This window comes from Haliotis rufescens, unplaced genomic scaffold (assembly GCF_023055435.1).
Source record: "Haliotis rufescens isolate VD_foot unplaced genomic scaffold, xgHalRufe1.0.p SCAF_2, whole genome shotgun sequence".
NCBI lineage: Eukaryota > Metazoa > Mollusca > Gastropoda > Lepetellida > Haliotidae > Haliotis > Haliotis rufescens.
This window is the reverse complement of record NW_025963890.1, coordinates 36037896-36063055: the sequence shown is the minus strand read 5'-3', so window position 1 is coordinate 36063055 and position 25160 is coordinate 36037896. Positions and strand designations below refer to the sequence as shown.

At 45.7% G+C, this 25160-nt stretch overlaps 1 protein-coding gene across 5 annotated transcripts in view; it reads left to right on the top strand.

Moving 5' to 3' along the window:
• LOC124113061 (coiled-coil and C2 domain-containing protein 1-like) overlaps positions 1-25160 on the top strand; it is a 63875-nt gene that overhangs the window by 7260 nt on the left and 31455 nt on the right. For 4 of the 5 annotated variants that reach the window (XM_048399860.1, XM_048399861.1, XM_048399859.1 and 1 more), the window contains exons 7-21: positions 224-300; positions 1288-1403; positions 4974-5058; positions 5818-5940; positions 6656-6804; positions 6940-7012; positions 7722-7895; positions 8595-8737; positions 10006-10062; positions 10728-10862; positions 11916-11974; positions 16910-17026; positions 17657-17730; positions 22380-22435; positions 22695-22746. In XM_048399860.1, the coding sequence (XP_048255817.1) occupies positions 224-300; positions 1288-1403; positions 4974-5058; positions 5818-5940; positions 6656-6804; positions 6940-7012; positions 7722-7895; positions 8595-8737; positions 10006-10062; positions 10728-10862; positions 11916-11974; positions 16910-17026; positions 17657-17730; positions 22380-22435; positions 22695-22746 (1490 nt within the window). The remainder of the gene's footprint in view (positions 1-223; positions 301-1287; positions 1404-4973; positions 5059-5817; positions 5941-6655; positions 6805-6939; positions 7013-7721; positions 7896-8594; positions 8738-10005; positions 10063-10727; positions 10863-11915; positions 11975-16909; positions 17027-17656; positions 17731-22379; positions 22436-22694; positions 22747-25160) is intronic. The other variant, XM_048399862.1, reaches the window with a different exon arrangement.

Here is a 25160-nt window from a genome sequence, read left to right as displayed (position 1 = left end):
CCACACAACCACCCCTTGGTACATTCCCACCTAAACATATAACTCCTACACAACCATCACCTGGTTACATCCCCACCTAAACATATCACTCCTACACAACCATCCCCTGGTACATCCCCACCTAAACATGATACCACTCCCACACAACCACCCCTTGGTACATCAGTAGTACAGGACCCTGGATGTCATGGTGACACTAACCCTTGTTTCAATACTTGTGACTTCCAGCTCCCCGTGTGCAGCCGACTGTGCCTCTACAACCTCCTGTGACTTCACCAGCCCCAGCAGCCCCAGCAGCAAGTGGGTCTTTGTTTATTATTAATAACATGGAAGTTATTCAGTCAAGTGTCACAGCTTCTAAGAAATGAACACCATGTGTTCAGGCTTACATTAGTAACAAGGTGCTGGTGCTATGAACCTAGTTTATTCTAATACAATCACACCATCAGATTTAGTGCATTGTTTCAGGTGGTACTGTAACGCTAACCCAGGGAGTTATTGGATAAATATTATTAAAACATGAATCTATAAATGAGCAGGTGTACCATATCGTCAGGTGTAAGTTTCACCATGCATGGGTACACGTTGCAAAGTACTCACTCACCTCTACTCACTCACTCACCTCTACTCACTCACTCACCTCTACTCACTCACTCACCTCTACTCACTCACTCACTCACTCACCTCTACTCACTCACTCACCTCTACTCACTCACTCACCTCTACTCACTCACTCACTCACCTCTACTCACTCACTCACCTCTACTCACTCACTCACCTCTACTCACTCACTCACCTCTACTCACTCACTCACTCACCTCTACTCACTCACTCACCTCTACTCACTCACTCACCTCTACTCACTCACTCACCTCTACTCACTCACTCACTCACCTCTACTCACTCACTCACCTCTACTCACTCACTCACCTCTACTCACTCACTCACCTCTACTCACTCACTCACTCACCTCTACTCACTCACTCACCTCTACTCACTCACCTCTACTCACTCACTCACCTCTACTCACTCACTCACTCACCTCTACTCACTCACTCACCTCTACTCACTCACTCACCTCTACTCACTCACTCACCTCTACTCACTCACTCACTCACTCCACTCACTCACTCACCTCTACTCACTCACTCACCTCTACTCACTCACTCACCTCTACTCACTCACTCACTCACCTCTACTCACTCACTCACCTCTACTCACTCACTCACCTCTACTCACTCACCTCTACTCACTCACTTACTCACTCACTCTACTCTACTTGTGCAGATGCCAGTGAGCTGAAGGTGTTGCAGACAAGGCGGGACCAGTACAGAAGTGCTGCCCTGATGGCCAAGAAGAACAATGATCTCCCCACTGCTGCTAGATATGTCAAGATATGTAAAGTAAGTCATGCCTACACAGCCTTCATCCTGAGTCAGGGACGGTCGGGTAGCCTAGTGGTTAAAGCGTTCACTCGTCACGCCGAAGACCCGGGTTCGATTCCCGACATGGGTACAATGTGTGAAGCCCATTTCTGGTGTCCCCTGTCGTGATATTGCTGGAATATTGCTAAAAGCGGGGTAAAACCAAACTCACTCACTCGTCTAGAGCTGGATGAGCCCCCATATCTCCCACTTGAGACGTGATGTGGATCTGTTAGCCACAATGGCTGTTCAAGATGGGTAGTAGCTGATACTAGGCAACCTGTGAAGACTATTGAAGACTATAATGTGTTAGAAAGATAAATACTTAGGGTACTTAAGATCTTCCACAAAGCTATCTTAGCACTTAGATGATCGTAAGCCCCATATTTTAACAAAGGCTTACGATCATCGTAGCACTAAGATCGCTTTGTGGAACACGGCCCTGTTCATCATGTTTATATGTGTTTGTTATCTTACCATGTGTACAAGCGTATGTTTTACTAAAATGTATCTGTAAGAAAACTAATCTTTGCCCAACACAGTCCAACACACAAATCATAGTTCTAAATCTCTGGACGAGAACGAAATACGTTCGTTTGTCGTGATGCATATGAGCAGTGTAAATGAACAAGAAACATAATATGTGTTGGGGCACCAATCGTTATCCTGTGGTGTGCGGTATATCTGCAGTTTATAAATAGCATTTCTCACAATATATACAGTAATCGGTGATTTCAACAATGTTTTTCTTCGTTGTGTTCGTCTTGCCTCATCTTGAATCTGGATGACAAAGATCGTGTAAAAAACCCTGGTAATGGTCAAATATATTTTCAAGTGATCAAAGTAGTTTTTTGTCGTTTTTTCATTGCCCAGTAGCAATGTATTTTGGCAAAGTCTCACTTGTCCGATGAAGCTCCTCATGCCGAGGTAACACGATCCGTGAAACTTGGCGGGTCCCAGTGACCCAGATCCCTGTTGATTGGCATGCCAAGTGTCATTTGCATAAGGCCATCCATATTTTTTGTATGTGTTTCTCCCCTCAAGCCTCAACTAATCAGAGAGCGGGCGGACGAAATAAAATATATGACAGACTTATCAAAAAATGTCTTTCAATAATTGTGTAAGTTATTTTATAACATTTTAAAAAAGGTTCAACACTTGGTACTAGAATCTAGTCTATGAATTAATTTATGATGTAGATCGATTCGCTTTTTTTCGGAAACAAATTTTTAATAAACACGGGAACAAAGATAAAGTTGACCTGGTTCTTTTATGACAGTGCAATTGTAGATCTAGTAGTATTTCTTTTATTAGATCGGTGCACAATTTTCCACAGCGGCAGCAAAATTGAGACACGAAGACATTATATTATTTCACGTCGGAATGGAGATAAAAATATTCAAATACGGACAGCCTCATAGACTACGAAACGATGTTCAGATAAATATTTGTTCACATTAATTCTGTCAGGTGCGTGAAAATGGGTTTCAACATTACTTTCATCAAGCTTACATTCAGGTCGCTGGCTACTTCGGCAGTAGTGTTTTGTCTCGAAGCTCAAAGCAACAATGTTTCTCTCAGATACATTTTTCTCTCCATCCATGACGAGCATCTGTCATAATGTCAATGCCTCAACAATCTTCCTGGGCAGTTGAATTCAACAATGTAACACACACGGCCTCATTCACGGCGTCATCGCAAAGATTCCTTCCAAATACCTACCACGTGATCAGGGTTACGACCTTGGGATAAATTAATAAATTATTTTGCATTTTTAGAAAAGATTTTTTTCGTGAATATTATTATTAAAAAATATCCTGTACTTGGTACTTTTTCATTGCACTGGGTATTTCTTTTATTACTTTCTAAAACTTTTTATTTTCGCCTTTCTGAACACGCGATCCCCTAGAAAAAACCACGCCCCATGAGGGCATCGAGTTGCTGCTTACAACTGTCAAAAACTTTGCAATTTCGCTTGTCTTCAATATGATCAACAGAACATTTTCATGTGAAGCCTAATTTGACGAAGAATTGTTCGCGATAATCAGGGAGCCTTAGGTCATTTCGATTGTGACATTGGTGACTTTATCGTGGAGAAAGTTCCAGTTCAAGATGACATCATTCCGATTCACAACTCGAATCGACAAGATGGCGCCTCTCTTCCCGCCCTTGCAAGTGCAACAGAAACTTTGATAAATTCAGTGCCGATTCTTGGGATTAGTGAATCAGTGTCACAGCTAGATTTCATTTTGGAACCAGATGAAGCCGAATATGTATGTTCACACTTCTTTTGTCAACCATGCGTGACACGGCACAGGCAATCGCAGTTAGGGAATGGTGCGGCCACCATGTTGCAGAAATTCGTCGATTCGAACACATTGTTTCTGGACTGAGCTAAATAAACGAAGTGTTGGGAGAGATCGTAGATACTTGGACTTGAAGAAACGGAATTAAACGTTGCAGCAGATGAAGGATTGGTGTGGACAAAACGGGAAAGGGATCCCAGATTGTATTTTAAAACTTGTGCGCGAAGTGTATCCAAATACCCCGAACAAAAAATACATTGGACAAGTGTGCATCTAATGATCAAACTTGTGTGGGAAAATTCTGTGAAAGAAAAGGAAATTCATAAATAAAGTTGTCTTGGAATATGTGTATTGGAGTTTTCGTTTATCGTATGTACAATATTATCCGGATACGCCTTCTGTAGGCCAAAACATCAAGTATATTTCGTTACTTATTTACCAGTTGCTTATGTGCATTGTTATGTTGATACACGTAACATATCCATCTATTGTAGTCAAGCTGAGAAATATTGGCGCAACTTCTGGTGCTTCAAATTAGGCCCCTTCCTAAACACTAGTTGAAAAATCTCTGTAATAATTTACGTTTTATGAATATAAACTGATTATTGTGTGGCACAAATCTAACTGTTGAATGCAAATGACCAAAACTAAACAAATATCTGTAATTTTCGGTTTGAACTGAAAGAATCGCGTCGTCAATTTCGTATTTAAGTATCGTTACTGTTACATTAACTGAAACTGATGTTCTGCTGCTGTTCTGCCGTAAATATATACAACACAATACACTTTGACCACAAATGCATTAAATGTGCCACATGTACACATGACCATGTGCTTTGCTATTTATAGCGCAAACGTAAATAAGCTCCGCCCACTGTGATCGATGCAGACGCCAAACACGATCGATTCAATTTTTTAGGATAAAACTACAGAAAATTTATTGACATATATCTTGATATGGAGCCATTTGTTGTATCCATGGTTTGTCATTCAAGTTGATACGAAGTTTGACGGTCAATGGTGATCTAGTTCCCGTATGGTTTTCAAAAAACGTCTCCCGACACTCGGTTGTGTTTACATTGTCAGTCATTGTTCGAAACTGAAACACTGCCACCTTGCGGGCTATTTATAGTCAGGGTGGGGCTTTAAGTTGTGCAGTGAACACATGGGAGTACCAGCAGACATTTGTCACACAGCCTGACGTATACATGCCCTACCTCACGCACCCATCTCTTGTCTCCAGCAATTTGACAGTGTCCAGGCTGCGGCGGGCGACGGGCGACCTATAGACTTGACTCAGATGCCTCCACCACCACCAGAATTTGGAGGTGAGAGATTGAAATATACACAGATGTTCCGAAGTGTTTGACCAGATGTACATCTGGGATTCTCACATGAAAAATGTGGTACGCTTCAGGCCTTTCCAGTCAATCTGTTACAGATTTGAAGCAGACAATTGTTGAAACGGAAAAGAACTATGATTACTGACAATAAACAGATTGTTACAACTTGTTTTCTTCAAAGATTTCATTTCTGGTGTCCTTTGCTGTGATATTGCTGGAATATTGCTAAGTGCAGCATAATGGCTCCACTCACTCACTCACTCTCTCAAGCATTTAACAGATATCAACAGGTTTCTTTCATAATGTTCATACTATAAAAATATATATCTCTTTTCAGGTAATTTGCTTGATATGGGGATTGATTAGGAATATTTAAGAATTTTCAAGGCACATTGTCCACACTCAATTATCAATTGACTCTAGTGTCTGTATGTCAGTGAAACTATCAATAATATATTTATAACATGTATTTACTTATGTACTGTATTTTATGCCATAACTGCAATGTCTGACAGTCGAAATACTTACAACCAACTACAGTTATAACGAACGAATATTAGTGGTCCCCTTGGAGTTGGTTATGACCGTACTTTGCTGTACGTGCACAAGTTTTTCAAAATGTTTGACTCAGGGACAGACTTTTTTATGTAGTTCTTGTGAAGTTTACAGAAAAAGTGCTGCCGTCATATAGCAGGAATATTGCTGAGTGCGGTGTTGAATAACAAACTAATCTATTATACTCAGGACCCCAGGTCAAGGAAACAACACAACCACCAACAGCACCCAGGGTAGAGCGAGCTGCACAGCAGGCTGCCCCGCCCGAACCTGAGGGGGATGAAGAAGTTCCCCCACCCCCGTCAGCAGAGGGTAAGAACTGATTGAGACATCAGCTTGAACTGTAAAACTAGTTCTCTCTAGTTATGTCTAGAATGGATTATTGCTGCAGCCTCCTTGCCATATAAGGGCTCTAGAAACTCCAGAATTTGGCTGCAAGAATCGTTTACGACACAGCTAAAATCAATCACATCACTCCCACACTGAGAGAACTCCATTGGCTCCCTGTTGCAGTTTGCATTGAATACAACATCATTCTCAATGCATACAAATGTTTTAACAACGTTGCCCCAAAATATCTCACTGAACCCTTACCACTCGACTCTCCACAGAGAACTCTCCGATCTCAACAGAAACTATTTTCTATTCGTATATCAGTACATCCATATTTGGCAAAAGAACCTTCTCCTCTTCTGCACTGATTATATGGAACTCTCTTCCAGATAATGTGAAATTATCTCCCTCAATCCCTACTTTTTTCTTAAAGCCCACCTCAAACCCACCTTTTTAACAAACACCATCAATGAACACAAAGTTTGTGCCTTTTATGCGCTATATAAATACAACCAGAATTATTGTTGTTATTGTTGTGTGCCATCAGAATTGTTTACACACCTCATACAATTAGTTAACCGTTCATAGCCTCATCATAGAATATTCCTGTTTCAAATAGGTGAGTATTATTGTCATCATCTAGTCGAGGAGGTGCTGATGTCAGCGATGACCTCACCATTCGGTTGTATTGCAGAGGCTCGTGAGTTGTTCAAGGCACCGGAGGCTCCAGGTTCGGTGATGGAGGCTCTGCAGCAGAGGCTACAGAAGTACCAGTCAGCAGAGGCTGAGGCTAAGACAGCTGGGGAGGGCAGCAAAGCCAGGAGGATGGGCCGGATATCCAAGGTACTTGGTATTCTGCATTCAGACAACAACCAATGACATAGGATCACTTGGTGATGGAGGATATTGTGTGTGCTTGAGTTCAGTGGACACATTACATGTTGAACATTCTGTAGCTCTTGTATCTGTGTGTTCCAGCAATACCAAGATGCTATCAAGGCTGTGAAAGCTGGGAGGCAGTTTGACTTCACCGAGTTGCCTTCACCCCCAGGTGAGTCTACAGGGTGTTCCCCAGGTGTGTCACTCATCAGTCTACTGGGTGTGCTCCAGGTGAGATGCTCATCAGTTCACAGGGTGTGCTCCAGGTGAGATGCTCGTCAGTTGACAAGATGTGCCCCAGGTGAGATGCTCGTCAGTTGACAAAGTGTGCCCCAGGTTAGTCTACAGGGTGTTCCCCAGGTGTGTCACTCATCAGTCTACTGGGTGTGCTCCAGGTGAGATGCTCGTCAGTTGACAAGGTGTGCCCCAGGTGAGATGCTCATCAGTTCACAGGGTGTGCCCCAGGTGAGATGCTCGTCAGTTGACAAGGTGTGCCCCAGGTGAGATGCTCATCAGTTCACAGGGTGTGCCCCAGGTGAGATGCTCGTCAGTTGACAAGGTGTGCCCCAGGTGAGATGCTCGTCAGTTGACAAGGTGTGCCCCAGGTGAGATGCTCGTCAGTTCACAGGGTGTGCTCCAGGTGAGATGCTCGTCAGTTCACAGGGTGTGCTCCAGGTGAGATGCTCGTCAGTTGACAAGGTGTGCCCCAGGTGAGATGCTTGTCAGTTCCCAGGTTGTGCCCCAGGTGTGTTTCTTGTATTTACCTTATGCCATGACTGATACCTGTATTTATAATTTAGTCATATAGAGCCAATGAGTGACTGTCATTACGTGTCATGTAATGAATGATACATATCAAGCACTTGCATGCACTGTTTCAGGTTTTGCTCCTATCCCTGTGGGTAACACTGCTCCGGCTGCTGCCCCCTCCCACCAACCCCCAGCAAAGCCCCAGGGTCAGGTAGCCCCCTCCCCACAGAAGGCCCCGCCCCAACCAGCTCCAGCAGCTGCCAGGCCTGCCCCTGCACAGCAGCCCCAGATCAACAAGACAGCAGGTGGGTGCAACCACTGCAGGGCTACCTGAGCCACACTCAGCCTTCATTCACTTCCTCCATTCATGTATTCATCAAACTCCTTCTTCATCACTCAGGTCTTCTCTGATAATCCCCTTGAAGATCCGGGTTAGAACAGGTCTTCAGTAACCCATGCTTTGCTTGTCATAAGTAGCGACTAACTGGATCGGGTGGTCGAGCTTGTTGACTTGGTTGATGCATGTCATTGTATCCCAATTTGCGTGGATCGATGCTCATGATGTCAATCACTAGATTGTCTGGTCCGGACTTGACTATTTACAGACTACTGTCATATAGCTGGAATATTGCTGAGTGCGGCATTAAACAACAAACAAACAAATCTTCTCTGATAGGACATGAATCAATGTAAAAGTGGTGTAAAACCCCAAATCACAAAGAACAAAAACGTTTTTGGATTGCGAAAAGTGTTCTTTTTCAGAATGATTGTTGCTTAACATAACATTACAATATTCAGTCATTCCTTATCAGGATTTGTCTTAAATATATGACCATGCATGCTTTTGAAACTGCTCTGCTAGCTGTATTTTGATAACCAAAATGAACTGCTACTGCTGCTGAGAATGCAGGTTTCTAAGCTATGGTACGTTGTGGCGTAGCATCATGATCAGCAGTGATCATGACTCAGTGTAAGCCTGATTTAGATGGCTCTTCTCTGCCCAGGTGCAAGGAAGAGCATCTCATCACGTGCAGAGCAGCAGGAACGCTTCCTCCAAGAGCGGTACGAGGAGTTCAAGCAAGCTGCACTCAAGGCCAAGCGGTGCAATGAGATCGAGCTGGCCAAGAACTACATGAGGTGTATGCATGTGAGTAGGCACTGTAATCTCCCTGTGGTAGGTCTGAGATGATCACTGTAATCTCCCTTTGGTAATTCTGAGGTGTTCACTGTTATCGCCCTGTGGTAGGTCTGAGATGATCACTGTAATCTCCCTTTGGTAATTCTGAGGTGTTCACTGTTATCGCCCTGTGGTAGGTCTGAGATGATCACTGTAATCTCCCTTTGGTAATTCTGAGGTGTTCACTGTTATCGCCCTGTGGTAGGTCTGAGATGATCACTGTAATCTCCCTTTGGTAATTCTGAGGTGTTCACTGTTATCGCCCTGTGGTAGGTCTGAGATGATCACTGTAATCTCCCTTTGGTAATTCTGAGGTGTTCACTGTTATCGCCCTGTGGTAGGTCTGAGATGATCACTGTAATCTCCCTTTGGTAATTCTGAGGTGTTCACTGTTATCGCCCTGTGGTAGGTCTGAGATGATCACTGTAATCTCCCTTTGGTAATTCTGAGGTGTTCACTGTTATCGCCCTGTGGTAGGTCTGAGATGATCACTGTAATCTCCCTTTGGTAATTCTGAGGTGTTCACTGTTATCTCCCTGTGGTAGTTCTGAGGTGTTCACTGTTATCTCCCTTTGGTAATTCTGAGGTGTTCACTGTTATCTCCCTGTGGTAGTTCTGAGGTGTTCACTGTTATCTCCCCTGTGGTAGTTCTGAGGTTTTCACTGTTATCTCCCTGTGGTAGTTCTGAGGTGTTCACTGTTATCTCCCTGTGGTATTTCTGAGCTGTTCACTGTTATCTCCCTGTGGTAGTTCTGAGGTGTTCACTTTTATCTCCCCTGTGGTAGTTCTGAGGTGTTCACTGTTATCTCCCTGTGGTAGTTCTGATGTGTTCACTTTTATCTCCCTGTGGTAGTTCTGAGGTGTTCACTTTTATCTCCCTGTGGTAGTTCTGAGGTTTTCACTTTTATCCCCCCCTGTGGTAATTCTGTCAGTGAATTTAGTTTCAACCTTTTTTTTCTGAAGATGTTTGCTGAGTTATTGCCCTCTGGTAGCTATTTGGATACCAACTATTGAGATGTGACTTTCTGTGTGACCCCCCATTAGACAGCACTAAGCTGACCTGGTCTGTACTTACAAGTAGTCAGTATTCTTCATAGAAGATTGATAAATTTGTAAAGTCATGTAGTACAAGATTGTTAGCATTTTCAGTCATCAAGACATCTCATGATGCCAGGTAGTTGTGCCTTTGAGTATGTGTTGTTGTGCTGTTGTGTATGCTGAGCATCTCTCTCACACAGGGGATGAAGCCCATGTTACAAGCTGCTGCAGCCGGTCTCCCCGTCGACCTGTCACAGGTAGGCACTGCACAGGATACAGTCCTGCAGAACACTAAACTCAAGCTTGATTTTTTTTTAAGAAATAATCTACTCATGGTTGTTGTTTATCGTACAATAAAACACTGCAGGGAGAAGAAACCATGTGGGGCACAGCCCTGAGTGGTTTATTTTCCCTGCAGTGTTTTTTTGTATGATAAACAATGACCATGAGTTGTTTGTTTCTTATATGAGATATAAACATTACATACAGCCTCTTTAAGGATTTTAGTAAAAAGTACAAGCTTTGAAAGTATTTTCCTGTATTTAGGTAATAATTACTCCCTGAATAGTCCATTTTATGCACAGGTGTGTATTTCCTGAATATTCTCCCAATCCTCACATCGATGATGTGTACCTTTTCTCCCAATACCAATTGTCATATCTCTCCCGCTTTTGGAAGCGATCATTCAGCCATCGCGTTCAATCTGCATTGCCCAGCTACATCAATGGGGAAAACTCACAAGACACTCCCCTCTCAAAAGTAGCATTGTCCATTTCACAGCACATGATCGAATCTCCAGAAATGACATCATGATAGAACAATGTTTTATCGTGAAATAAACCACACTTTGTTCTTCATTGTTCTTTGCAATTTATCACACAGCTTTCTTATATTCTGCTTATCTGGAAATACAAATTTGCAGGTTCCCCCCTCCCCGATAGCAGACATCGAGGATGAGGACAAGTTTATCGTTGTGGAAGCTGATGATTGCACACCGACAGGAGACAGGGAGGAGGTGTTTGACACACTCAAACAGGATCTCATCAAGCAGATCAGGGTCAGTGTGGGGCAAGATGGCTACCCCCAGTGGAACCTGATTCACAATATTTCCTAAGCATCCCATTGTTGGTCTAAGAGATGACTAAATTGTTATGTCTTAAATGCGTAGTGCTTCAGAAGCAATGGATGGCTTCCAACAAACATGGCATGAGAAATATGTCCAGATGGACTTGATAGCTGCTCATGTTTTCAGTCCCTGGTTTGCCTGGTACAAAAACTATTTTCTGTGCACATCAATAAGTCAGGCCTGAGTTGACCGTGGAGTAAGTGTTCCAATGAATCACGCTTGAGTTGATGAGTAAAATGCTCCAATGAATCACGCTTGAGTTGATGAGTAAAGTGCTGCAATGAATCATGCTTGAGTTGATGAGTAGTAAAGTGCTGCAATGAATCACGCTTGAGTTGATGAGTAAAATGCTCCAATGAATCACGCTTGAGTTGATGAGTAAAATGCTCCAATGAATCACGCTTGAGTTGATGAGTAAAGTGCTGCAATGAATCATGCTTGAGTTGATGAGTAAAGTGCTGCAATGAATCACGCTTGAGTTGATGAGTAAAGTGCTGCAATGAATTACGCTTGAGTTGATGAGTAAAATGCAGCAATGAATCACGCTTGAGTTGATGAGTAAAATGCTGCAATGAATCATGCTTGAGTTGATGAGTAAAATGCAGCAATGAATCACTCTTGAGTTGATGAGTAAAATGCTGCAATGAATCACGCTTGAGTTGATGAGTAAAATGCTGCAATGAATCACGCTTGAGTTGATGAGTAAAATGCTGCAATGAATCATGCTTGAGTTGATGAGTGAAATGCAGCAATGAATCACGCTTGAGTTGATGAGTAAAATGCTGCAATGAATCATGCTTGAGTTGATGAGTAAAATGCTGCAATGAATCACGCTTGAGTTGATGAATAAAATGCTGCAATGAGTCACGCTTGAGTTGATGAGTAAAATGCTGCAATGAATCACGCTTGAGTTGATGAGTAAAGTGCTGCAATAATTCACGCTTGGGTAAAATGCTGCTTTATGACCCGTTGTTATTGTTTCAGATAAGTTCCACTAATTCTCAACACTTCACCAAGCTGGGAGACGTGGCCTCTGCTGCTAAGTGAGTATGTTATAGCTTCCATGGTGTTGTGCATGGTGAACATCTAGAATCATGCATCTCAGTACATGCAGTACTGTCCCTTGTGTGCAGGGAACGCCTTGAATCATGCATCTCAGTACATGCAGTACTGTCCCTTGTGTGCAGGGACCGCCTTGAATCATGCATCTCTGTACATGCAGTACTGTCCCTTGTGTGCAGGGAACGCCTTGAATCATGCATCTCTGTACATGCAGTACTGTCCCTTGTGTGCAGGGAACGCCTTGAATCATGCATCTCAGTACATGCAGTACTGTCCCTTGTGTGCAGGGACCGCCTTGAATCATGCATCTCTGTACATGCAGTACTGTCCCTTGTGTGCAGGGAACGCCTTGAATCATACATCTCAGTACATGCAGTACTGTCCCTTGTGTGCAGGGAACGCCTTGAATCATGCATCTCTGTACATGCAGTACTGTCCCTTGTGTGCAGGGAACGCCTTGAATCATGCATCTCTGTACATGCAGTACTGTTCCTTGTGTGCAGGGAACGCCTTGAATCATGCATCTCAGTACATGCAGTACTGTTCCTTGTGTACAGGGAACACCTTGATTCATGCATCTCAGTACATGCAGTACTGTCCCTTGTGTACAGGGAACACCTTGATTCATGCATCTCAGTACATGCAGTACTGTTCCTTGTGTACAGCGAACACCTTGAATCATGCATCTCTGTACATGCAGTACTGTCCCTTGTGTGCAGGGAACACCTTGAATCATGCATCTCAGTACATGCAGTACTGTTCCTTGTGTACAGCGAACACCTTGAATCATGCATCTCTATACATGCAGTACTGTTCCTTGTGTACAGGGAACACCTTGAATCATGCATCTCAGTACATGCAGTACTGTTCCTTGTGTACAGGGAACGCCTTGAATCATGCAACTCTGTACATGCAGTACTGTTCCTTGTGTACAGCGAACACCTTGAATCATGCATCTCTGTACATGCAGTACTGTTCCTTGTGTACAGGGAACACCTTGAATCATGCATCTCAGTACATGCAGTACTGTCCCTTGTGTGCAGGGACCGCCTTGAATCATGCATCTCAGTACATGCAGTACTGTCCCTTGTGTGCAGGGAACGCCTTGAATCATACATCTCAGTACATGCAGTACTGTCCCTTGTGTGCAGGGAACGCCTTGAATCATGCATCTCTGTACATGCAGTACTGTTCCTTGTGTGCAGGGAACGCCTTGAATCATGCATCTCAGTACATGCAGTACTGTTCCTTGTGTACAGGGAACACCTTGATTCATGCATCTCAGTACATGCAGTACTGTCCCTTGTGTACAGGGAACACCTTGATTCATGCATCTCAGTACATGCAGTACTGTTCCTTGTGTACAGCGAACACCTTGAATCATGCATCTCAGTACATGCAGTACTGTTCCTTGTGTACAGGGAACACCTTGAATCATGCATCTCTGTACATGCAGTACTGTCCCTTGTGTGCAGGGAACACCTTGAATCATGCATCTCAGTACATGCAGTACTGTTCCTTGTGTACAGCGAACACCTTGAATCATGCATCTCTATACATGCAGTACTGTTCCTTGTGTACAGGGAACACCTTGAATCATGCATCTCAGTACATGCAGTACTGTTCCTTGTGTACAGGGAACGCCTTGAATCATGCAACTCTGTACATGCAGTACTGTTCCTTGTGTACAGCGAACACCTTGAATCATGCATCTCTGTACATGCAGTACTGTTCCTTGTGTACAGGGAACACCTTGAATCATGCATCTCAGTACATGCAGTACTGTCCCTTGTGTGCAGGGAACGCCTTGAATCATGCATCTCTGTACATGCAGTACTGTCCCTTGTGTGCAGGGAACGCCTTGAATCATGCATCTCTGTACATGCAGTACTGTTCCTTGTGTACAGGGAACACCTTGAATCATGCATCTCAGTACATGCAGTTCTGTTCCTTGTGTACAGGGAACACCTTGATTCATGCATCTCAGTACATGCAGTACTGTTCCTTGTGTACAGCGAACACCTTGAATCATGCATCTCTGTACATGCAGTACTGTTCCTTGTGTACAGGGAACACCTTGAATCATGCATCTCAGTACATGCAGTACTGTCCCTTGTGTGCAGGGAACGCCTTGAATCATGCATCTCAGTACATGCAGTACTGTTCCTTGTGTGCAGGGAACGCCTTGAATCATGCATCTCTGTACATGCAGTACTGTTTCTTGTGTACAGGGAACACCTTGATTCATGCATCTCAGTACATGCAGTACTGTTCCTTGTGTACAGGGAACACCTTGATTCATGCATCTCAGTACATGCAGTACTGTTTCTTGTGTACAGCGAACACCTTGAATCATGCATCTCAGTACATGCAGTACTGTTCCTTGTGTACAGGGAACACCTTGATTCATGCATCTCAGTACATGCAGTACTGTCCCTTGTGTGCAGGGAACGCCTTAAATCATGCATCTCAGTACATGCAGTACTGTTCCTTGTGTGCAGGGAACACCTTGATTCATGCATCTCTGTACATGCAGTACTGTTCCTTGTGTACAGGGAACACCTTGATTCATGCATCTATGTACATGCAGTACTGTCCCTTGTGTGCAGGGAACGCCTTAAATCATGCATCTCAGTACATGCAGTACTGTTTCTTGTGTACAGCGAACACCTTGAATCATGCATCTCAGTACATGCAGTACTGTTCCTTGTGTACAGGGAACACCTTGATTCATGCATCTCAGTACATGCAGTACTGTTTCTTGTGTACAGCGAACACCTTGAATCATGCATCTCAGTACATGCAGTACTGTTCCTTGTGTACAGGGAACACCTTGATTCATGCATCTCAGTACATGCAGTACTGTCCCTTGTGTACAGGGAACACCTTGAATCATGCATCTCAGTACATGCAGTACTGTTTCTTGTGTACAGCGAACACCTTGAATCATGCATCTCAGTACATGCAGTACTGTTCCTTGTGTACAGGGAACACCTTGATTCATGCATCTCAGTACATGCAGTACTGTTTCTTGTGTACAGCGAACACCTTGAATCATGCATCTCAGTACATGCAGTACTGTTCCTTGTGTACAGGGAACACCTTGATTCATGCATCTCAGTACATGCAGTACTGTCCCTTGTGTGCACGGAACGCCTTAAATCATGCATCTCAGTACATGCAGTACTGTTCCTTGTGTGCAGGGAACACCTTGATTCATGCATCTCTGTACATGCAGTACTGTTCCTTGTGTACAGGGAACACCTTGATTCATGCATCTCTGTACATGCAGTACTGTTCCTTGTGTGCAGGGAACACCTTGATTCATGCATCTCAGTACATGCAGTACTGTTCCTTGTGTACAGGGAACCCCTTGATTCATGCATCTCAGTACATGCAGTACTGTTCCTTGTGTACAGGGAACACCTTGATTCATGCATCTCAGTACATGCAGTACTGTTCCTTGTGTACAGGGAACACCTTGAATCATGCATCTCAGTACATGCAGTACTGTTCCTTGTGTACAGGGAACACCTTGATTCATGCATCTCAGTACATGCAGTACTGTTCCTTGTGTACAGGGAATGCCTTGAATCATGCATCTCAGTACATGCAGTACTGTTCCTTGTGTACAGGGAACACCTTGATTCATGCATCTCAGTACATGCAGTACTGTTTCTTGTGTACAGGGAATGCCTTGAATCATACATCTCAGTACATGCAGTACTGTTTCTTGTATACAGGGAACACCTTGAATCATGCATCTCAGTACATGCAGTACTGTTCCTTGTGTACAGGGAACACCTTGAATCATGCATCTCAGTACATGCAGTACTGTTCCTTGTGTACAGCGAACACCTTGAATCATGCATCTCAGTACATGCAGTACTGTTCCTTGTGTACAGGGAACACCTTGATTCATGCATCTCAGTACATGCAGTACTGTTCCTTGTGTACAGGGAACACCTTGATTCATGCATCTCTGTACATGCAGTACTGTTCCTTGTGTACAGGGAACACCTTGATTCATGCATCTCAGTACATGCAGTACTGTTCCTTGTGTACAGGGAACACCTTGATTCATGCATCTCAGTACATGCAGTACTGTTCCTTGTGTACAGGGAACACCTTGATTCATGCATCTCAGTACTTGCAGTACTGTTTCTTGTGTACAGGGAACACCTTGAATCATGCATCTCAGTACATGCAGTACCGTTCCTTGTGTACAGGGAACACCTTGAATCATGCATCTCAGTACATGCAGTACTGTTCCTTGTGTACAGGGAACACCTTGATTCATGCATCTCAGTACATGCAGTTCTGTTCCTTGTGTACAGGGAACACCTTGAATCATGCATCTCAGTACATGCAGTACTGTTCCTTGTGTACAGGGAACGCCTTGAATCATGCATCTCAGTACATGCAGTACTGTCCCTTGTGTACAGGGAACACCTTGAATCATGCATCTCAGTACATGCAGTACTGTTTCTTGTGTACAGGGAACACCTTGAACCATGCATCTCAGTACATGCAGTACTGTCCCTTGTGTACAGGGAACACCTTGAATCATGCATCTCAGTACATGCAGTACTGTTCCTTGTGTACAGGGAACACCTTGATTCATGCATCTCAGTACATGCAGTACTGTTTCTTGTGTACAGGGAACACCTTGATTCATGCATCTCAGTACATGCAGTACTGTTCCTTGTGTACAGGGAACACCTTGATTCATGCATCTCAGTACATGCAGTACTGTTTCTTGTGTACAGGGAACACCTTGAATCATGCATCTCAGTACATGCAGTACTGTTCCTTGTGTACTGGGAACACCTTGAATCATGCATCTCAGTACATGCAGTACTGTTCCTTGTGTACAGGGAACACCTTGAATCATACAACTTCATTATTTCTTCCAGATTTCAAAAGTTAGAACAGAACAGTCGCAAGGATCTGGAAGCGTTGAAGAATGCAAAGCTGCACGGAGACCCAGTGCCCAAGTTCCACTATGAGACCCGCAGCTTCTCAATCGTCAAGTGAGTGACAGTTCCTTCCTCTGTATTGCTGCTCACTCATCATCCTCATCTCGCCTTGTACTCAGCTAGGATGTAACTTAAGAGAGACACCATGACAACAAAAAATATCTGATGCAGCACCTGTCAGTAGCACATATAAACATAAACTGTAGAGGTATCCGTGGAGTTATTTCCTGCACATAGCTAGGTCTTTGGTGCATGATCCATCACCAGTTTTCTGAAGGGCCTGAAAACTCGAGAATGAATGTCAAATTTCCTAACGTTGTAAAATGAATTTTTTTCTCTCTGAAGCAGGTAGTGCTCCCACATGGGTATGTTGCAAGTGGATTGTTTTTGTCCCCTGCCATGGATCTGACAACTCAAGTCAGCTCACTCACTGTCAGTGATTGTCTTGATTTCAAGATACGCCCACCAACCTGTAGACCACAAGCCTCATCATATCATATTTTTTTAATGAATTCCAAAAGTTATATTTAGTGATTTGGCCCTAAAACAAAAAGCACAGAAAGTGCAGCCCCTGTATTGCTGTCCCTGGAGTACTATATTTTCAGTTTTGTTCAGCTTTGCACACCTTATGCCGGACCAAAAAGTGATGTTGAAGTAACCGTGGCAACACTTTTGCTGTTACAGATGTAACACAGATCTTGGAGACAATGACCTGGAGCTGGGCATTGTGAGAGCAATACAACTACCCCTCCCCTCAGGTGGGTACACGGTCCGCCCCCCTCCTCCTATGTCTATACAACTACCCCTCTCCTCAGGTGGGTACACGGTCCGCCCCCCTCCTCCTATGTCTATACAACTACCCCTCCCCTCAGGTGGGTACACGGTCCGCCCCCTCCTCCTATGTCTATACAACTACCCCACCCCTCAGGTGGGTACACGGTCTGCCCCCCTCCTCCTATGTCTATACAACTACCCCTCCCCTCAGGTGGGTACATGGTCTGCCCCCCTCCTCCCATGTCTATACAACTACCCCTCCCCTCAGGTGGGTACACGGTCTGCCCCCCTCCTCCTATGTCTATACAACTACCCCTCTCCTCAGGTGGGTACACGGTCCGCCCCCTCCTCCTATGTCTATACAACTACCCCACCCCTCAGGTGGGTACACGGTCCGCCCCCTCCTCCTATGTCTATACAACTACCCTTCCCTCAGGTGGGTACACGGTCTGCCCCCCTCCTCCCATGTCTATACAACTACCCCTCCCTCAGGTGGGTACACGGTCTGCCCCCCTCCTCCCATGTCTATACAACTACCCCTCCCCTCAGGTGGGTACACGGTCTGCCCCCCTCCTCCCATGTCTATACAACTACCCCTACCCTCAGGTGGGTACACGGTCTGCCCCCCTCCTCCCATGTCTATACAACTACCCCTACCCTCAGGTGGGTACACGGTCTGCCCCCCTCCTCCCATGTCTATACAACTACCCCTCCCCTCAGGTGGGTACACGGTCTGCCCCCCTCCTCCCATGTCTATACAACTACCCTTCCCTCAGGTGGGTACACGGTCTGCCCCCCTCCTCCCATGTCTATACAACTACCCTTCCCTCAGGTGGGTACACGGTCTGCCCCCCTCCTCCCATGTCTATACAACTACCCCTACCCTCAGGTGGGTACACGGTCTGCCCCCCTCCTCCCATGTCTATACAACTACCCTTCCCTCAGGTGGGTACACGGTCTGCCCCCCTCCTCCTATGTCTATACAACTTCCTCTCCCTCAGGTAGGTACAGGACCCGCCCCCATGTTTATACAACTACCCCTCCCTCAGGTGGGTACAGGACCCGCCCCCATGTCTATACAACTACCCCTCCCCTCAGGTGGGTACATGGTCCGCCCCCTCCTCCTATGTCTATACAACTTCCCCTCCCTCAGGTGGGTACACGGTCTGCCCCCCTCCTCCCATGTCTATACAACTACCCCTCCCCTCAGGTGGGTACACGGTCCGCCCCCCTCCTCCCATGTCTATACAACTTCCCCTCCCTCAGGTGGGTACACGGTCTGCCCCCCTCCTCCCATGTCTATACAACTACCCTTCCCTCAGGTGGGTACACGGTCTGCCCCCCTCCTCCTATGTCTATACAACTTCCTCTCCCTCAGGTAGGTACAGGACCCGCCCCCATGTTTATACAACTACCCCTCCCTCAGGTGGGTACAGGACCCGCCCCCATGTCTATACAACTACCCCTCCCCTCAGGTGGGTACATGGTCCGCCCCCTCCTCCTATGTCAATACAACTACCCCTCCCCTCAGGTGGGTACATGGTCCGCCCCCTCCTCCTATGTCTATACAACTACCCCTCCCCTCAGGTGGGTACATGGTCCGCCCCCCTCCTCCTATGTCTATACAACTACCCCTCCCCTCAGGTGGGTACATGGTCTGCCCCCCTCCTCCTATGTCTATACAACTACCCCTCCCCTCAGGTGGGTACACGGTCCGCCCCCCTCCTCCTATGTCAATACAACTACCCCTCCCCTCAGGTGGGTACATGGTCTGCCCCCCTCCTCCTATGTCTATACAACTACCCCTCCCCTCAGGTGGGTACACGGTCCGCCCCCCTCCTCCTATGTCAATACAACTACCCCTCCCTCAGGTGGGTACTGGGTACAGGGTCCCCCCATGTCTGTACAACTTCCCCTCCCTCAGGTGGGTACAGGACCCACCCCCATGTCTATACAACTTCCCCTCCCTCAGGTAGGTACAGGACCCACCCCCATGTCTATACAACTACCCCTCCCTCAGGTGGGTACTGGGTACAGGGTCTCCCCATGTCTATACAACTTCCCCTCCCTCAGGTGGGTACAGGGTCCCCCCATGTCTATACAACTTCCCCTCCCTCAGGTGGGTACTGGGTACAGGGTCTCCCCATGTCTATACAACTTCCCCTCCCTCAGGTGGGTACAGGACCCGCCCCAATGTCTATACAATTTCCCCTCCCTCAGTTGGGTACAGGGTCCCCCCATGTCTATACAACTTCCCCTCCCTCAGGTGGGTACTGGGTACAGGGTCTCCCCATGTCTATACAACTTCCCCTCCCTCGGGCGGGTACTGGGTACAGGGTCCCCCCATGTCTATACAACTTCCCCTCCCTAAGGTGGGTACACGGTCTGCCCCCCTCCTCCCATGTCTATACAACTTCCCCTCCCTCAGGTGGGTACACGGTCTGCCCCCCTCCTCCCATGTCTATACAACTACCCCTCCCTCAGGTAGGTACACGGTCTGCCCCCCTCCTCCCATGTCTATACAACTACCCTTCCCTCAGGTGGGTACACGGTCTGCCCCCCTCCTCCTATGTCTATACAACTTCCTCTCCCTCAGGTAGGTACAGGACCCGCCCCCATGTCTATACAACTACCCCTCCCTCAGGTGGGTACAGGACCCGCCCCCTTGTCTATACAACTACCCCTCCCTCAGGTGGGTACAGGACCCGCCCCCATGTCTATACAACTTCCCCTCCCTCAGGTGGGTACAGGACCCGCCCCCATGTCTATACAACTACCCCTCCCTCAGGTGGGTACAGGACCCGCCCCCATGTCTATACAACTTCCCCTCCCTCAGGTGGGTACAGGACCCGCCCCCATGTCTATACAACTACCCCTCCCTCAGGTGGGTACAGGACCCGCCCCCATGTCTATACAACTTCCCCTCCCTCAGGTGGGTACAGGACCCGCCCCCATGTCTATACAACTATCCCTCCCTCAGGTGGGTACAGGACCCACCCCCATGTCTATACAACTACCCCTCCCTCAGGTGGGTACAGGACCCGCCCCCATGTCTATACAACTATCCCTCCCTCAGGTGGGTACAGGACCCGCCCCCATGTCTATACAACTATCCCTCCCTCAGGTGGGTACAGGACCCGCCCCCATGTCTATACAACTACCCCTCCCTCAGGTGGGTACAGGACCCGCCCCCATGTCTATACAACTACCCCTCCCTCAGGTGGGTACAGGACCCGCCCCCATGTCTATACAACTACCCCTCCCTCAGGTGGGTACAGGACCCGCCCCCTTGTCTATACAACTACCCCTCCCTCAGGTGGGTACAGGACCCGCCCCCATGTCTATACAACTACCCCTCCCTCAGGTGGGTACAGGACCCGCCCCCATGTCTATACAACTTCCCCTCCCTCAGGTGGGTACAGGACCCGCCCCCATGTCTATACAACTACCCCTCCCTCAGGTGGGTACAGGACCCGCCCCCATGTCTATACAACTTCCCCTCCCTCAGGTGGGTACAGGACCCGCCCCCATGTCTAAAAACTACCCCTCCCTCAGGTGGGTACAGGACCCGCCCCCATGTCTATACAACTACCCCTCCCTCAGGTGGGTACAGGACCCGCCCCCATGTCTATACAACTACCCCTCCCTCAGGTGGGTACAGGACCCACCCCCATGTCTATACAACTACCCCTCCCTCAGGTGGGTACAGGACCCGCCCCCATGTCTATACAACTACCCCTCCCTCAGGTGGGTACAGGACCCACCCCCATGTCTATACAACTACCCCTCCCTCAGGTGGGTACTGGGTACAGGGTCTCCCCATGTCTATACAACTTCCCCTCCCTCAGGTGGGTACAGGACCCGCCCCCATGTCTATACAACTACCCCTCCCTCAGGTGGGTACAGGACCCGCCCCCATGTCTATACAACTACCCCTCCCTCAGGTGGGTACAGGACCCGCCCCCATGTCTATACAACTTCCCCTCCCTCAGGTGGGTACTGGGTACAGGGTCTCCCCATGTCTATACAACTTCCCCTCCCTCAGGTGGGTACAGGACCCGCCCCCATGTCTATACAACTACCCCTCCCTCAGGTGGGTACAGGACCCGCCCCCATGTCTATACAACTACCCCTCCCTCAGGTGGGTACAGGACCCGCACCCATGTCTATACAACTTCCCCTCCCTCAGGTGGGTACAGGACCCGCCCCTATGTCTATACAACTACCCCTCCCTCAGGTGGGTACAGGACCCGCACCCATGTCTATACAACTTCCCCTCCCTCAGGTGGGTACAGGACGCCCCCATGTCTATACAACTACCCCTCCCTCAGGTGGGTACAGGACCCGCCCCCATGTCTATACAACTACCCCTCCCTCAGGTGGGTACAGGATTACCCACGGGTACATTTTGGTAAAAAGGTTGTCAAGACACATTGTACATGAGTGTTTCATGATTACAATTCTGACCGTGCACGTCTACTGCGTTATCAGGTTCCTGTTGAAGCACAAAAGAAATCTCCACATCACTCTGTAAGTCCGGAGCTCCTGGCAATATGATAAAATTATCATATATATCTAGGCTGTTATATCAATGTTTTGATATCTTCCTAAATGATTTCAAATTTTTTTCCAGGTCATTCTGAAAAGGACTTAGATACTTATGTGAAATATGAATTTCCGTTTCCAAATGTAAGTAAAATGGGTACTATTTTTTGTAAAATTATTCATATCATTTATGTTGAATGTTTTTTTGAGAAAAAGAAGTAGAAAGATCCAATAGTATCTGCCTTAATGTGTTAAAATGTAAATGATTTATTGTCCAGTTGTGTTTTGGGGGAACAGTGGATTACAAAACATTATATATTAGTATACATATTTGTTTTCTTTCAACTGTTCAGGACCAATTCTCTCTCTTGAATAACATTTGAGTGATGTGTTGTGTTGCCAGGATGAACCCCAGACAGGACACACGGAGACGCTGAAGGGCTTTGTAGATCCAGGTGAGTGATGTGTACGCAGTGGAAGTCCAGGGTGCCGTTACCAAGCGATCTTAGCGCTAAGGTGATCATGACTCCCATACCGTATCATAGACTTACGACTGTCATAGTGCTGAGGTTGTTTTGTACAAAGGCACTAGATCTGAATATGTCCCCAATACTCATACTTGTACTGAGAGCCACTTACAATTGATTGGTTACAATGTGAGACCTGGCTGATTGTATCATTGCTCATGCTATCAACCACTAGTTTGTCAGGGCCAGACTTTGAGTATTTACAGACTTTTGTTGGAAAGCTTGAGTATTACCATCTTCCCAAGGCAAGGGAGTTGACTGACTGTAAAAGTCCAGTTTCCACCCTTGCCGAAGTAGGCTGGAATTACTGGGTTCGATTGTTATGCCACCAGTGGCTATTACAAGTTATGTCCCTTCTATGTCCTTTCTATTGACCAATCAGGTTCCACCTCTCATATCACTTACATTTGCTTCAAATAAAATGGCGGCGCCCAGTGAAGACGATCTAATCAATAATCAAGATCTATATTGTAATAAAACGGATCTTATTTCACGATGTGCATCAGGGGCGGTCTGGTAGCCTAGCGGTTAAAGCATTTGCTCTTCATGACGAAGACCTGGGTTTGATTCCCAACATGGGTACAATGTGTGAAGTCCATTTCTGGTGTCCCCCACCGTGATATTGCTGGAATATTGCTAAAATCGGCATAAAAGCCTACTCACTCACTCACTCACTCACGAAGTGCATGAAATCATGTGAGCACCTTGATTGATATCTCTTGACACTATGTTGATAGTACACATGCTTTGCAAACCCTGCAATCGACTGAAATCTGCATGGCAGTATTCGAACTGGATGTTGATTTCATTATGTGATTTTGATTGGACTATGCATAGACTCATTAGTCCAGGCAAACTAGAACTCCATAATTCCAGCCTAGGCAAGGGTGGAAAATGGACTTTTATAATCAATGAATTCCTTTGCCTCGGGAAGATGAAGTGTTGATGACTGCACCTAAAACAACATTTACTCCTGCTTCTCCCATACAGTTCAGTTATTCCTTAAGGTTGTTACCTGTAAAAGTCTTACTTTCCGTTCTATACTGTTCTCATACACAAACAGTTGGACCAATGTGACATCAATAATAACTGTAGCAATCGTATGTGGATTCCCGAGAATGTTTACTACACTTTTTGACAAGTATGGGCAAGGACACGAGTGTGAGAGTTTATTTATATCCAATAACTTCTTAGTCATAAGTAGGGGCGGTCGGGTACCCTAGTGGTTAAAGCGTTCACTCGTCACGCCGAAGACCCAGGTTCGATTCCCGACATGGGTACAATGTGTAAAACCCATTTCTGGTGTCCCCCCCTGTGATATTGCTGGAATATTGCTAAAAGCGGCGTAAAACCATACTCACTCACTCTTTGTCATAAGTACAAAAACAATGTTTTATACTGGAGATCACTTCATGTCAGAGGCCATCTTGAAATGTCACATTGCAAATTAAATCAGATGTACTGCTTTGGACTAAAATGTTTTTGCTTGTTGCTTGTAGTATTATAAACTCAAAGTTGAACAAACATTTTTTGTACATGTAAGATGTAATGATATTGGTGAAGAGTTTTGCCCTCAGTTTGGAATACATATAGTAAATGGGTTTCATGTATATGATAATCTAAACTCACTGGGGTTAGATTTTAACATTTAAAGGGGCACTGATCTAACGCAATTCCCCGGGACTGGTTGTTGCCTTTGTTATTGTTTTTTCCCAGTGAGTACCCGGATGTATAGCAGAAATCTAGACTAGTTCGCGACCTCTGCTGCGCCATTCGTAAGCGCATTAGTCACTTTTATGGGTAGTAATAAGGGCGTATGGTCACATTGATCAACAAAATGAAATACAGTTTTCGAGATAATAAGGAAATGTAGGTATCTTTGCGGGTAGCATCGGTAATGGTGACGAAATTTTGATAAGTCACTTGCTTGGTAATTTTGCGATTTTCGTTTACACTATTTTGACTTGCAACACAAAGTAAATATTTCACCTGAGCATTGCTTTTTTTTATAGTGTGTATATTTTTTTACTGTCAAAATGTGAAACATTTTCAAATTTATTAAACGCCTAAATATTCAGTTATTTTACAAAGTGACTGAAAAACATTTCCATCTGTATTATTATGATAACGAGTTCCAAACATTTCGATGTTTAATGTCATCACCAAGAGACTGAAAATGTTACGTTGAAAAGTACATTTCTATGTTGTTTGGCTTCTAATCCAACATAATAATCTGTTGTGATGTTGTTAGGCCCTTTTGATGGTCTTAATCAATTTTAATCAATCTGAAGAATTTCCCAACCAAGACGTAGAGGAACAAGAACGAATCGGTTCAATGAATG